The 16,889-nt window shown below is 35.1% G+C and overlaps 2 protein-coding genes across 3 annotated transcripts in view; one reads left to right on the forward strand and one right to left on the reverse strand.

The window, feature by feature from the left end:
* Positions 1–2,256, forward strand: part of LOC144478771 (uncharacterized) — a 30,412-nt gene extending 28,156 nt beyond the window's left edge. For both annotated transcript variants that reach the window (XM_078197053.1, XM_078197144.1), the window contains 3 exons: positions 121–352; positions 1,048–1,227; positions 1,822–2,256. In XM_078197053.1, coding sequence (XP_078053179.1) covers positions 121–352; positions 1,048–1,227; positions 1,822–1,958 — 549 coding nt within the window. In that variant the 3' untranslated portion in view covers positions 1,959–2,256. The remainder of the gene's footprint in view (positions 1–120; positions 353–1,047; positions 1,228–1,821) is intronic.
* A 9,697-nt stretch (positions 2,257–11,953) lies between these two features.
* The window catches only part of LOC144470565 (ras-GEF domain-containing family member 1B-like), an 88,203-nt gene continuing 83,267 nt past the window's right edge, over positions 11,954–16,889 (reverse strand). Inside the window, exons 10-12 of the mRNA XM_078181874.1 lie at positions 14,255–14,406; positions 13,870–13,942; positions 11,954–13,453 (exon numbers count right to left, since the gene is read on the reverse strand). Of these exons, the coding sequence (XP_078038000.1) occupies positions 13,432–13,453; positions 13,870–13,942; positions 14,255–14,406 (247 nt within the window). The 3' untranslated portion in view covers positions 11,954–13,431. The remainder of the gene's footprint in view (positions 13,454–13,869; positions 13,943–14,254; positions 14,407–16,889) is intronic.

Below are 16,889 nucleotides of genomic sequence, written 5' to 3' on the forward strand. Positions count from 1 at the left end.
CAACATTAAGATTTTCTAAAGTTCAATATTAAACTAAACGTCTGAAGACATCTTACGATGAAATCGTGACAGAACTTCAGTATGAATATTACATGGTTTGTAATTGTGCAAATATATCAGACAGATGAAGGAACAGAAGTGGAAGCTAATATCGAAGACTACTACATCCATGAAGACTTCCGTAAGGGCCATCGAATGAACAACGATATTGCTCTCGTGTTGCTGAAGGGACGAGGAATACCTCTTGGCAAGAATGTCATGCCAATTTGCTTGCCGCCTGAAGACGTAGATTATCCATCTGGTCTTAATTGTACTATCAGTGGATTCGGAAGCATCGAAACAGGAGTATCAAGTACGTGATTTTACATATTTATTTATTTTCTTTTGGTTTCTACATATATTTCCTTTATGGTTAGACTGAATATGTATACAATAGACTGGTAAGTACACAGTACTGTATTAAAACAAACTTTATCTGAATGTTAGCTTTCTCCATTCGCGTGGTAACTCTTGCGGCGTCACAAAAAATTGTTATATCACGTTTCAAAATAATTTTTACATTATCAAATTTATTTATATTTAAAAAACCGTTAAAAATATAACTGTTGTGTGAATCACGAAATTCGATTTCATATGTATAAAATATTAATAAAGTCATACAATGGGTTTATTTTGGTTTTAGAGTTAAAATGGCTTGGAGTGCAGAGGGTTAATAATAGTAATTTCTTAGATCTTCAAATTACTTGAAAAATATATAACATCGTAAAAATTGTCTCAAAGTTTTAAGACGCCTATACAAACGGAATACTTACTTTTGTGTTAAAGCAAACACATGTCACTTAATTGTCTTCTTTAATTGTTCTATTATAAGATTATGTACATATTAACTAAAGAAGATAGTTAGCGGGTTGTTTTAAGCGTCCGGGAATCCGTTACTAGATAATAAGAAATCTGTCCAACGTTCTAAAATTTTAAAGGAATAGGTTCTGTATTTTACAAATTTTAATTTGGTTTGCCTGAAGCTTAAAAGTTCATTGATTATTTCAGCTCACTCGAAAGATTTAAGATATGGCTGGGTACCATTGTTAGACCAATCCGTATGCCGAGCGGGACACATTTACGGCGAGGGTGCAATTAGCGATGGCATGTTTTGCGCTGGTTTTCTGGACGAAGGAGTTGATACTTGTGATGGCGATTCTGGTGGGCCATTGACGTGCCATCATAATGGTAAAAAAATACATCACTTAAACATCCTTTAGTTTAACTTTAGACATCAATCCTAGATATGTGAGAGCGATATTACTATTAACTTTAATCAGCTTGACATTACTATTAAGCTTTCGTGAAAAAGACATCGATGAAAAATACGATTATAATTGAATTATTTCAAATTAGTAAGAAAATTGTAAAATGTGTGGTTTAGAGAATAGAATTCCAGTAATTTGGACCTTTGCATATGTTCTCGGGCTAACACAGTGAAAGTAAATCTCTTAAATATAATTTTTACCACAGAAATTTTTCATCTTGTAAAAACAGAGGTTGAGTGAAATTTAAAAAGATATATTTGACACTGCATTTAATAATTGGAACATGTGAAACGAGTGTACTTTGCGGCGGCATTAAGACAACAAATCTGTTCAAATACAATTATTTATTGCACCTGATATTTTTTTGGAATGCTAATTATACAGGGTTAAACGAATTAACTACAGGAATAGATAATTTCGGTGAAGACTTTCTTTTACCGGATAATGTAACAAATTTTATTAGATAATGTTTATATGTTTTTATATGTATAATTCACCATTATCATGTGTACAGGAACTTTTACGTTATATGGAATAACTAGCTGGGGACAACATTGTGGGAAAGTCAACAAGCCTGGCGTTTATGTTCGTGTTTCCTATTATCGTCGTTGGATCGATCAGAAAATTAAAGAATCCCTCTCGGGAAGATAAAATTGGTTTCCCAATTTTGCATTTCCATTTAAATAATCTCAAATATGCGTAATATCAAAATATGTGCCATACTTATTGTTATTCAATAATTAGTATAAGTTATCGATTAGATATACGATGTACATCATAATAATTTAAAATGCATTTCTCGTATAATAATTTGTATGTACTAGTACTTAAGGTTGGAACATTTACATATAATACAGTTCTAATTTTTTAGATAATAATCGAAAGTTCGTAGCTTTTAGTTTCAATTGTAGTTAATTTATACATTAAATACAGTTTGATTAATATTGCAGCTCTTAAATATCATTCAAGCCTTAAACTAAGACAAAATTGTTTACGACAAAATTACGATATATTTACGGTAGATATTTAATCTGACAACATAACATTTAATAGCAAATATTAATCGGTATTATCATCTTTTGTACTTTTTTAAGTTTAAACAAACTTATGGCTCAATAAATTAGTAGAATGTACCGGCAAACAACGAAATTGAGTTTCTTGGATGGAGAATACTATTTAAATATTTGTTAACAAGTTCGTAATCTTTAAGCTTGTTTAATACCACTGAAATTACAAAATTAAACACGACTGACGTATATTGCTTTATAACAATGATAGGCTTCAAACGACTTTTATTACGATAAATGCTTAAATTAAGAAGTGTTATACTTCATACAGTATTTATACTTTTTGAATAGTACTTACTCAAAGTATGTTAATTTTGGGTAATGATACTGAAAGAAAACGAATTGAAGAAACATCCATTAATCTGTAGTTTATTTCGTAAGACATCATCGTTTCTACAATAATTGTAATTGCTGTCTTGTCGCTGTTACATGATTGAGCCTATGTATGTACAATAGTCCCAACATATTTGATCGGATAGATCAAAACGCGGAAACGGATTACCTCGACGTTCATACAATAAACGCACGAACAACAAAATGAAAAAAAAAACAGTGGGAAGAGGGAAGTCTCGGCAGGACTTACATTATTACCAAGGTGCAAAACTCGAGTGACAATATGAAATCGTTGTATGCAATCGGTTCGGTTTGATCGATCGACAACTTGATTTTCCGTAAACAATTTGATTTATTGACTTTATTACGACGCAGTCCTATTCTGTAAAAACATTTCTTTTTTGTCTAACTGTCATCTTCCGTCGCGATTTTCTTTCTGAAACACTTGAATCATGATCAATTTCACGCAACCCGAAGTCTCGATGAAAGTAGTTGCACTCCTTCATTAGAATTGAGGTTCATTAACAGATTGGAACTTTATATCATAAAGTTGTGGCTATTTTTAACGTTAATATTCTAAAAAAGGTTAATTTTAACTTCATTAGCTGTAAATACTCCTCCCTGTTATAACAAGAAACATATCTGACATGAAAGTTCTTTGCGCTAGTACTTGCTTGATACTATAGTTTTTGAAGTATCTGTCAATTTGACACTAACAAAATCATCTGAAAATAGACATTCTATGTGGAAGAGATTGTGAACAATTTTAATTCATATTTTTAACGTCTTCGCTGACCTTGACGACGATTCTATATACAGAGATAAATCCTTCTCGCTCTCAAATGTTACAACTATAAATTCGTTAATAATAAAAAGGCTAACCGAGTTGTCGACCGTTCAAGGAATGACAATTGATCTCGTTACCGCGGTGCATCTCGGATCACGAATCTGAATAAATGGATCGTGTATACGCTGATAAAGTCGACGGATTAAAATCCGCAACGATCGGCTACGATTCTCGTTATTTTTTTCCCATAGTTTTTCGAGTTGAGTATTGCATGCCATGATCACGTGCGAAACGAACAAACATGAACGACGATCGTCACGAAATTAAAATAAAAATTAGGAAACATAGAGCAGAAATATACACGCAAGAGATACTGGGGAATGAAATTCGATTTTCTACGCAAACCGTTTTATCGCGTAACTATAAATGTCTTACAATTAAGGGAATGTCGACCAAAAATACGCTTAATATAAAACTTAACGTTAATTCTAACCCAAATACTCTTAATTTAGGCATAACACGGCCCGTGTCCTTGTTTCTTGAAGAAATCCGCTACCTTCGAATGCAACTCATTCTTATTCAATTAGTTCCTAAATCCGTTACATCTCGTAGCCTAGAGTTCCACTAAATGCTGATCAAGCACTTCAGAAATATTTTAAAGATGTATACAGAAGATTTAGTTTGTTTAGATAAAGATTTAGACAGAGCGATGTTTTAGCAATTCATGATATAATAGATCTTAGAGTTTCCCAAAGAAGCTCTTAATTTTACTGTTTACCAGTCTCAGTTGCAGCATAAACAATTGCCACTGAATAGAATATCTACATTGTAAATAATACTTCTCGGGTTCATTAACGCGTTCACTGCCGTCATTTCTCAGCTGTCTACCTTCATTGTTCAAACGTTTCGTTAAAATCAGCGTAAATCAATCGTAAAATGTTAAAAGAATTTAGCGAACGGAAGTTACATATGTTACGATTTTATACAGGGTGTTCCAAAAGTGACTCGAAATTGTTAAATGAGGGGTTCCTCAGGTCATTTGAAGCAACTTTTTGCTTTGCAATAATGCAATCATGAAAAACAATGACTCATCGTTAATAATTCGTTAACGATGCGTTGGAGAAAATTTTTGTAAAGGAATAAGTTGCTTCACATCTCCCCCACCCCATTTCCGAATTATTAGACATTTTTGAGACTCCCTGTATATCAATGTCATCAAATTAACTTGACTGTGTTTTCGTTAACTTGACTATTTCAATTTGACCGTATCCGAGAAATTGTCCAATTCTGTATCAGAAACAAGTGTAACGAAAATTGTAAAGTTCACAGGCAATTCTTTTCTGTGACGCTAATTAAATTTGATGTTGGATACAGTGCCGCTCGGACACGGGCCTCCGACTAACGATCTAATGACTAGACAGCAAGCAAGTGTTTGTATTCTCTTCCAATCAATCAATCGTTCGAGGATGAAGGTTCATGTGTACTATAAGGTATCGTTAGGCGATCTTACAACGATCGATCGGCGATTATCGCGGCCGACAAGCCTCCGACGTCAACGCGCGACGCCGTCACGAAGAAGCTCGATGCCATTTGATGGCCTGGTTCTCCGTTCTAGCCGTGCCTTCATTTAAATTCGATTACGGCTTATTCAACCTTAGACCTTAAATAGCGCATGGATATACGAACATGCTTATGTACCCTTATAACTATACGTACTATATACACAACTCCAGTTTCTCTCTCTTTCTATGTACAGACTCTCGCAATAATCGGGTGTTCGTCACGTCTCGGCGATGCATTCACGTTCTTCTCGTCCTCGTGAAATTGTTTAAATGAGACAGAGACGCGTGACAGCGTTTGTTATTCTTCCTCGCAAACAGTTCACTCTCTTCGATTAATTTCACGGCTGGTCGGAGATCGTTGATCGTTTGCTACGATAAAGTATCGTTTCTATGTCTGTTACCTTTTTGTCTGCCTGTCTGTCTGTCTGTTATTCTGTCTATCTGCCTGTCTGACCGTGTGTACGTTTGTTTACGCGTGGGTAGGTAGGTGCGTCTGTGTTGTTTTGTTCGTTAGAAAAATCGTAGAAAAAAGCGATCGTTAGAAAATATTACGACGACCAGTCGCGCCGATGATCGGGATTAACACGTTCGTCGGCGCGTCACCCATATCTGGGTGACACTAATTTCTGACCAATTTCGAAAATTTATTTTTATTGCAATATATTCGAGCAAAATGAATTCGACTATGATTTTTCGAATGCGAAAGAGTTCTAATGTGATCCCCTATAATAAATGTGAACTTTTTAGTTTTATTTTAATTAATTAAATTGCTTCAATTATGTGGGGATTTTAGTGTCTAATTGTGGGCGACGAACGTGTTAATCAGTCGAGACATGTTTAGATCGAAAGAGGCTCCGAGTTTCTCTTACGTTCTTATCGATTTTCATGGGAGAAAATCGTTGCGTCTCGTTGAACGCGGACCCCGCGATCGCTATTTTATTCGAACGTGGCACGATTAGCCGGATTTCCATTCTCGGATATTGACAACAGCGACGCGCAGGCGCTTACACAGTTAACATTCATTAAATCTTATAACTTATGATAGTTTCGTATTGTTAGTCATATAACTTTATGATAATCGTGCACGGATAAGTGTCGACACGTTCGTTATCGGGAGGGTACCATTCACTTTGCTGCAGCAGTTTGCAGAAGGAGCGGAAACTTTGGATGTTGTCGGTGTAGTTAGCCTCGTCTTTGAAACTGTTCAACGCTCCTTTGCTAGGTTGTATAATGGAACATTTTACTTCAATCGTACGCAATGCTCTCCTTGGGAAAACGTGCGCTAAAATGCTTCGCGACACACAGTGACAGACAAACAAGTTTTATAGGGAATTAAATATAAAAGAAAACGATTTTTACAAAGTGAGCGCAGATTTTCGAATCTTAACCCTACGCAGACAAGATAATTTTACTAATCAGGCTGGCAATCTGGGTCCTTTAAACACGGGCTTAGAAAAATTTGAAGAAATTTTGAAATATTCGTTGAAAATTTTTACTTCAATGTACAACTGATGATTAAGTTTTTTTTAGCTGAGAGGACTATGTAGCCCGACCCTTTTGCTTAGAAGATATTCAAAGAAAAACAATTCGCCTGGGTACTTGAAGACCCTGGTTGCCAGCGAAGAATTAAATACACATTTGTACAAATGTCTTTCATTTTACAATGGAACCTTTTATTACAATGCAATGTTTTTCTTGAGAAAGTATGCATTAAAATGCTTCGTGAGACGCAGGATGCACAGATAAATTTTATGGACAATAAAATACCGGAAGAAATAGATTTTAAACGTTTCTACGTTCCACAATGGTACATTTTACTACTTTGCAGTGATAGTAACACGATTAAAAATTTTTAAAGTTATGTTTGCTGTATGCAATGTTCAAATTTTTTACCATTATCATGTAAAATGGCAATTTTATAATTCCATCAGTTCTATATTCTTTTTCAAAAATGAACATTTTGAAAAGTGTCTTTAAAATTTACATATTTGGAGCTGTACCACTATAAATGCAAAGCAGCTAAAGAATGTATTTCTTGAAAAAGTATATACTAAAATGCTTTGCAAGCACGGGTGGACGTACGAATTTTGTAAATAACGAAATACAGTAACAAAGTACATATATTTAGTTTAAAAATCTTTGCTCGTATAGTTAAGAATTAAAAAATGAATTAAAGTTTACGCAACTAAGCTGACTACATCTGATGACTTTCTGTCATCTTGCTGCGTTTCATTCAACCCTAATGTGTACTTGTCTCAAAGTGCTAATTGGGTTTCCAAAGTGTTTAATTTTTGTTACTGCGATTTCAATTTGTTGCCGATATTGTTTTAGACAAAATTTTTGTATCTTCCTACACTTTGAGTTGAATATGAGATGTTTATAATTTTCCTTGCGTTCAAGGTACAAACGATATTATTCTAGTATGATTATAATTGTACTGAGCATTAACTTGGCAGGTATAGTAGTGTGTACATGATCTTTCTTTCTCATTATCATGTACGATCATTTTTAATATACGAATCGAGACTTTCTGTGAACACTTGTTTATGAATGAACGATGGCTTTCTACCATTGTACAGTTTACAAAATGAGACGACTATATAAAAGAATGCGATTAATCTTTTATCTATTGATTCGTATCGTAAAATGTTCGCATAAAAATCAATAATTAATATACGACAACATCGTTATGTATAAAACGATTTTAAAAATGCATGAGAATATTGGAGTATTCGTTCTAGCACATTCTGCGCACGTTTCAACGATTAATTGTTTTAAAGACAATATCTTGTTAACAAAAATATTTTCCAGTATTATCATTCTAACAATTTCATTGCAACTGCTAATTACATTTCATTTTATAATTGTTACCTTCGTATTGTCGATGTGATCCCTAATCAAGATACACATGGTTGTTAGCACGTAATGTAGGACAATGCATTTGAATAATGAGTGGCTGACTTAGAAATTGCAAGAATGCTCGCACTAATGCGTTCTTTAGAAACGAGGCTTTGTTCTACGTCCCTGTTTGTCTCGGTGCTGTTGCATTTTACTTTAATTATTAACTAAAGAGACAATCGGTCTTCGGCAAAATGGCGTAGCAATGTAAACGAACCCTAATAACAGAACGTTTTCCCGGTTCTGTGTTGTCGGACTCTTTTCTCTGCATTGAGCGATTTCCAATCGATTATTACAACGGCTAAAATCAACCCTGGTGATGCACAGTTGCTCAGCAATTACATGATCAAAAGAGGCTTAATTACATAATTACATTTCCGTTAATCCATAGTACGTATATGAAATCTTCATAAATAAATAGATAATTAGATATAGTACGTGTAAAGTAAAAATAAAACTAAAATATATTAATGCTGCCAAATGTAAATCTATATCATAATATAAAAATAAATAATTTATAAATTTTCTATATTAAAATAATTTAATATATCATATATTACTAGAAAAGTAATCAATTCAATGCTTCTGTATAGTAAGCAGTTAGAACCCTTATCTTTTATGTTTTAAGTTTACATTTTACGTCGCTGTAGCTGAGTTAGATCTGAACCAAACTGACGACTGATTACGATAACTTCTATATGTTATATGATAGATTATATAAGTAAAATTACACTATTCTACTAAAAACGTTCATTTTATACAATTTCAAATGTATGGAAGCATCAATTAATCACTTTTATCGTAATAAAGAAATATCGAAAATATAAAACAAATTGACTTCGTCAGATCAATTTTTTGCGAAAATTATTGATTTCATGATACGAAGTGTGAAAACATTTTATTTTATATTTTCTACGCCCACTGTAGACTTGCACAATGGTTGCATATGACTATTCAAACCAGGGCAGTCTGTGCTATTTTTCGTCGCATGCTTAATTTCCAGCGAAAAGTGTCCGACAAACAATGGTCTCCTCGATTTAAACAGCTCGGTCGATGAATTATACTTTCTTTATTACGCGGTTCTCGCGTAGATTGTGGTTCGTCCTCGTATGTACAACACTATTCTGTTGTTTATCATACACATTTTTCCCCCGTTTCTCGTACTGAGAGAAAAAAATATAGTGATCGAACGTATTTCAAACAACGAGGAGCGTCGATTGCGTTCCGCAAACTAGAAATTGCAGAATTCTCGCTGATCAACTTATCTAAGATCGAAGCTTTGTCCTCGGACGGTCGATAGAAATGTAAAAAAATAATCTCGTGCGCAAATGCATAAAAATATTCGTCGCATAAGTATAAATAATATAGGAACAAGAAACACAGACACAGAGTAAAAAGAAGAAAATACAACAACAACGCGCGCAGTTTAAATGTTAAAGTTAAGCTGCCCTCGACGTTCTAATATAGAATATGGATAAAGACATACAAAGAGACAATTCAAATAAAATAAACGATAGACGAGAAAGATTTGTACACTACACACACACACACACGGCTCAAAAATGGAAGTTCCAATGTCTTGCTACGCAAGAAATGCTCCTTAATACCTTAATAAGAATAATTGAAACAGCGACGAAATAATGTACCATACACGCTATCGCAAAGTTACAGCTTTCACGAAAAAAACAGTATTCCGCGTACTAAATATACACAAACAATACGCCTTAAAATGATCAAATTGTTCGTAGCTGCTCTATCATGCGAATTTCCGATAGGTACAACGTTCGGTTCGTAATTGCGACACGCGGTTGTCAGCAATTACGACAAGCTATCTACTTAAGCTTCTAATGACTGCAAGGTTTCTCTCAGTACGCGAAGTTTGTAAATCGCCGCATCGAACGGAAAAATTCAACAATGTTCACTCGCATATCGTGTTAGGATCGCGAGTCCTCGCGACCACCCGGGCTCTCGCTCCTCGCATACGCAGTTTTTACTCAGGAAAAACGAACTCTTGGTCCCTATGTTTTTTCAAAATCTTTTCCCTCTCCCCCTTCTTATAGTTTCCGGTTTCGTTCTTTTGTTTCTGGGTCTATTGTGTGTTTGTCGGGCAATGAACGGAGCACGCTGCATCGGCGGATCCCCGCTCGGTCAATTTTACGCTACGCGGATTCTCGTTTCATTTGCACGGACAATGCCGACGCAATCGTTCAATGAAATCGTAACAGTGTGATTAAACGGTGACACATGGGTCAAAGGGTGCATTGTTCTTTGTTTTCGAAAGAAGAAAATTCTTTTAGTCGAGAGATTTACTGTTTATCTGTAGAAAAGTAATCTGGGAATTTTGTTCTCGGAAACTATAACTTTGTTTGGGAAAATGTTTTTGCATTTAGATTGATGTGTTATGGAGAAACACCAGCATGTCATAATCTCTATGTCTTCAGATATTTATCAGTTACAAGGTTGTAGTTGATTTTCTAGCTTTCGCACAGTCTTTCCATCTTACTCATTTCTTTTCAGAGAATTCAGATAATTATTTTTGTTTATTAAAACGAACGATTTCATTGTTAAATGAGCGAAACTCTATCTCATGACGTCCACCGTTTTATTTCGAATCAACGTTTCGAAACGTTTTTTTCTTCAAGATTCTATATAATATAGTATATTACACAAATTTTACTATTTTATAATAGATATTTATTATATTTTTATAATATAATATTTTTAAATAAATTAATTGTGAGCAACTTCCATAGATAAACCTTTTTAAATATAAAAATATTTCTTTAATAAAAGTCTAACAATTTCCGTTGGGAAAGTGTCTAGAATCAGTTTTCCGAATCAAAATAAATTTCTAGATTACTTAATGAAATTTATTTTTAAAAAATGTTCTAGAAATTAATAGTAATGCGGCAACATTTAAATATTTAGAAATAAGAACCGTCACAATATAGTGTAACTATATTATAATTCGCAAGCTAGCAATCACTATTTTCATGTTATTCATTCTCATGTTATAATTAACTTACAAAAGTGCTCGACAATAGCCACAACTTTTTTTCCATCAAAGAAATATAATGAAAACGTCATCTGATGACAATAAATAAATTAAAAAAACATTTGTTAGTTCCTACAGTTTATAAATAATACAAACATTGTGTGAGTGTATAAGACTCATAGGCACAAGTTTAATTCAAATGGTTCATAAATTTAAAAAAGTGTCTACACGTGCATTTCACTGATGACACAAATCGCATAAACGTTAAATTATTAAAAGAACGTACAAATTTTGTAGATTTTGTAGATGTGTCCGTTGAAAAGTTACGATATTTAATTGCATGAGTTCACATGAATACATTTGAACGTATTAATGGCAAATACACGCTATATTTTTCTGCTTCTGTTTTCAGATTATTTATACTTTCTATGAGCAAATAGAGAAATTGTTGAAAAGTGTTAGAAATCTTGCTTTTCGTAAACTGTTTAAAAACTGATATAAAAGTTCACGAAACTTTCAAAACCCTTGTTCTGAATAATCGAATGCCTGCAGGTGTCTGTAGATCTGATACAGATCTATACAACTGATCTAAACAGAATTTGCATAGGAATAACACGTATTGGTAGATCAGTCATGAGTATAACACATGATATTGACACACGAGTATAATTTACACTAACTCTAAAATTCGTGTTCACGAGGGTAGAATCCTCCTTGACCTTTTGTCCTTTATTTCCTCAGTCTTGCTTTCAACGGCAGAAGTGACGGCAGTTGCGAAATAGCTGACGGTTCTACTCGTGCAGATAAGACTGCCGAGTTACTGCATAACCAGCATTAATCCCTCCACAGACTGTCAATCCAGAGCAACTACTTCCAAACTCAATTCAACCATTTTCAAAGATCCTTACCTGGATGCTATCCCCATGCGTCACCGTCGTCTAGGTACATTCAGAGCTGCCATAAAAGTCATAAGAGCATCGTTCAGAGCGTCTAAAAGGAGAGCTTCTAAAAGGAAGATTTCCTTCATCAACTTGTTCATGACAGAGTTGCGCTAATAGCCCAATTTCAATTACTTACAGCTTCTCGAAGGAGATCTATCACTAAACTGCGGTTTTTATGCAAAATCGAAATGTTCCAAGTGAATTGTAAGAAACAGGAATAAAATGAAGACACATTTATTACTTTTGTAATAAATGTGTAAAATCCGCAGTCTACTTATCTTGTTGTTCCAATATAAACACACTCATATAAAGCAAAAGAATTTACTTCCCCGTTTCGTTCCGATAGATGCTCTCATCAACGCTCTTCATCGATTAGCGCAGCTTCGTAAATAAAGAAACTGAGTCGCGCGGCATTTGACGCTGGCCATCGTCGGAAAGATAGAAACGCTTCCTGAATAACTGCAATTTGCGTTGCGAGCGACTCGTGTATCCCTGTATTCTCTCAATGCCGGTGTCTAAACCGTGTTACCTAACGTTCGTTAAGTACGTGCACCGAGGACCATCGTCCGTGCGCTACTACCTAGATCCTTAAAACGACAACTTCGAGCTTACGCTACAGGAACGAACCCATTCTCTTTTTTTACCGATTTCTCTTTTCGTTTTCTCGCCCCGGTATCCGTATTCTCCGTTGACGTCCACGGGTTTCGTTAGCGTATATCAAAAGGGCTATGTACAAAAGGATCGGTCGCGCGGAAGCACCTCGCGTCGAGGCAACGCGCAACGGATCGGCGCGAGGCATCCTAGGGACCGGAAGTCGAGGCGCGGACAGCGTACGCTTCGAGTGCGCTTTCTGGAACGCCTTCTGGAACGCTTCCTGAAACGCCTCCTCCTAGCTAGCCTCGGACTTAGGAACTATACTTACTACTACGCGATACTGTCCGGCGAATTTTTCGCGTTCGTTCTCACGGAACGAAGCTGCTCGACAGACAGCTCTCGCGGATCCGTAGACGATTTCGACTGGGTGCAGCTGGTTCCGTTTTCCGGAGCTCGCCGATTCTTGGCAATCAGAGCGATGCACCGGCGCTAACAACTATCTTGCACTGCGAAAGATAACCCGACGGAACGTGTAACGTAACGGTGAGCAATAGCGCGTGTGCAAACAATGAAACGGAAGGAAGGAAGTCGTAGCTTCGGGGAAATCGCGACTGCACCGACCGCGATAGTATCTAAACGATGTCCTTAAAGAATGCGAGATCACCACGCCGAGCTCTCTGCTTCTGCTGTTCATTCTCGTTGATCGCGAGACCATCGGAATCACTTTTTCCTATTCTTCGCGCAGATTATCTTCTCGGGCGAGTCTGTTCTTCATTGTTCTTGGGCAACGTTGGCTTGATGCTGTACGTGATAGCGTTCCTCCGCGGCCTCACCCTTTTTGCTGGATTTTTGCACGAATGGGTTATTATTTGTTGGGCTGCGTCGATTTTTGTGTGCCCGGCTCGCTAATATCGCTCCTGTTCGACGCGTTGCGCGGCAGCTCGTTTTCACTGAGCATTCAGCTCGGACCTATTGACAGAAAGTTTCAGTGAAAGTGATGTACAGTGGAGTAAAAAGTTACCTTCGCGTGAAGTTAGCACGGTTTAATTTACGTGATATCAGCATGGTCAAATATAAACAAACCATCCCCTCGATTCGAAGTTGCGCGTTATTCGAATAACATTTCATTCCACTAATCTTTCGAATAAATTCTTCGGATAACGGTCTAAAATTTGTAGAAAAATTACATTTCAATTGATAATAGAATTATCATTTACTAAAATTCACAATAATTTTTAATGCTTTGTTTGGAGTACTGCGGTAAGCTTATTACATTTTCCACAATAGATTCTAATTTCAAATACTGTAGAGAAACGATCTGGAATCCGTAATTTTGACTGGTGCAGTCAATTTTAAAGTTACATATTGCGTTGAGATTAACTTACTTTAAAGCTTTGTAACGTTCTTTTTCTGGATTGTTGTCTGGTGGTTCACACTCGAAGGATGCCAAAGCCAAAGCTACATTAGACAGAAAAATATGTATTTTTAGCAGTTTTACAAATACGTAACATTCTCACGTTTAAATATTCTTTCACAAATTCTCGTATTTATGAGCGACCGCAATGAAGATAGTTAATACTATACTATATTTCTTTTGCTTCTTACTTTTTGAAGCAATGAAAGTCCATTCGAAGAAACATTATTTACAAAAGCATAGAATTGATATTGAATTATAAAACAATCATTTGTTTAATATTCACTCGTATTCTCAAAATTATAACTCTTTGTAACGTTGAATGAATAGCAATGAAAAGCTTTTATATAATTTACCATTTTCTGTTAGTACTGGACTTGCTTGTAGAAACGCTATGACACGCGGAGTCTTCTCGAATGGGCAAGCAACTTGTTTCCAGGCGATGAATTCTGTTACTTGTTTTGCCAGTTGCCAAAACTTCTCGAAGTTAATGTGGCCATTCGGTAATCTGAAAGAATTATAAAGATTACACGGATTAGTTCATAATAACTTTACTATAATACATAGAAGAACAATGAATAGGACGTTGAAATCATTCGTATAATTGCTGATTAGCAGAAACCACTTCTTTATGTATTGTAAATTACCAGTGTTCAGAGATTATTTATATAAAATTCGGAATATAGAAAAACTTGGATACATTGATAAATTATGATGGAAGTATTAAATAGAAAGATGATTGGACTTTAGGTCTCTATATACTTATTTAAAAAAATTATATATTAGTAAATAATAATAGACACCTGTATGTTATCTTCATAGAATAATCAATGAAAATTGAGATTTTCATAAGATCCTGTTATATTGTTACAGTACAACGAGAAAGTTTTTCGAAATGAGTGTAGGGTTGTTTCTTGATCGTAAAAGTTACAAGACGTATTTTTGTTCAAGTCTAAATTGGTGATGACGGTAACGTGATAAGAATTCTGATTATTTGATAGCAAAATCGTATGTGTGCCAATACTTTTTGACTCTGGATTTTTCATTTTCTTGACTTTATTTCCTCATAATAAATAACTGAGACTTCTCAGTAAACATACTATTTATGTGGATCAAAAGACACTAATAAACATAGTTAATGTTAATAGATTACTTTATAGTTTAAAGACATTCAAAGAAAACTGGTTGTGCCAATACTTTTTTCACCCACTGTATATTAGTGGCATCCTTCATAATAGCATTTGTTATCAATACTGATATATTTTCATTCACGACTATATCTACTTTCCAATTTTCATAACAATGACAACATATTCGAGGCTCATGTCATGCGCAGGAGCTGCCGCGTTTCCATTAGTATCTTGTTTCTTGTTAGCCAAGAATATTCCGTTCAGAAAATGGTAGATCGATCCGCATTGAGCGTAAAGTCCCTCGGTGAACTTGGTGTCTCTTGTTTACCTACATACTGCCTTCGCGTTACCCGCGCGGACGAACGGTTGTTTGTTATTTTGTAAAATTAATTTCGGATAATCCCGATCACATTAGCTGCCGCAGGATATGCGCGGATACGTTAAGTTAATGGTTGGTTCCATAAATTTCAGGCTTAGGGCACATTAATCAATCTTCGGTTTGACGTATGCTTCAATTGATTCGAATTTAATGAGAACTGCTGTCTATCGTACGAGATTCCAATTAATCCAGGTCTTGCGAAGAAATCGATACCATCCGAATCAAAGTATTTACGCGACAACGTAACGATGGAGTGAAAAATAATTTTTTGTTCTTCGAACTTCGATCGAAGTTTATCTTATTTAACACGTTGACGCCGGCGCCGACATTAACGATTTTCTCTGTGAGTCGGCGCCCGATATTTACAAAAACTGAATAATTATGTTAAGTTTATAATATTGAATTTCTATGTTTTTATTATTGCAGCAGCCTGTTTATCTCTCGTTCCTTAAAAAAATGCAGAACCTTTTTGCTTTAAGTAATAGTATTTTCGACAATTTTATGGTATTTTATTATATTTTGGATAAATTATCTATTATATTTATATTTATGTATTGGATAAAGTCTAAATACTGAAAGAATATTACGTAAAGAAGTTATATATAAATTTCAGGTTTTTCAAATAGTTATCTAGTATTTTATGCGTACATTATATTGCTCTACTAATTTATTAAGAAAATCGCTTATTAAATGATAGGACAGTTAAAAGATTCATCTTTTTATAAGATATCTAGTTACGCTGTTTCGAGCAGCGACCAATTAACCTATATTAATTACTCGACCAATTTTTCCCCAACAACAGCGTGTGTAGGTATTTTCTTAGCAAATTAATATTGAAATAGAATATTTCACTCGGTAAAAGGAAAGTTTATGCCTCGGCAAGTATCCAATGCTTTTTCATTTTGTAATTTCAAGAAGTAGGTTCAAAGTGGTTAGTTTACGAAGAAGACCCGAAAAGTTTCGTGGTAGTCCCTTCAACTTCCGCATACTCTTCCAAAGCACTGTAATTTTATGCGCAAACAATCTCGAAACTTTCTTGATGAGAAGCAATAATATCAAATAATTATTCTTCGGATTGTTGACGCGGACGCGAACAAGAGATTACAAACGAATCAGAAAGACTTTTTAATCTGTGGCGACTTTTCTAATTTGCTAACTGCCCTTTATGGAAACTTCCAGAGAGTCGGTTGAACATTGAACCTACTGTGTCGATCAAAATGACTCGGCTTTACAGTATTCAGTTTAGAAGTGTTAAAATTATAAAGATCCTGCAAAGGTTTCGGAATTAAGCGGTTCATGTTTTATGGAAATAAAGTTAATGTAAACGCAAAAGCAGTGTTCTATGAAACATGATGTTGATCGACGTAATGACGGGCATCTTCTCTTTACAAGGAACCGCCGATTAATTTTGCAATATCCATTAAGCTTTTTCGCAGGAAATGACTACACAACTTAGGCTATTTAGTTTCAACATTCCTATTA

Source organism: Augochlora pura, chromosome 1 (genome assembly GCF_028453695.1).
Source record: "Augochlora pura isolate Apur16 chromosome 1, APUR_v2.2.1, whole genome shotgun sequence".
Taxonomy (NCBI): Eukaryota; Metazoa; Arthropoda; class Insecta; order Hymenoptera; family Halictidae; genus Augochlora; species Augochlora pura.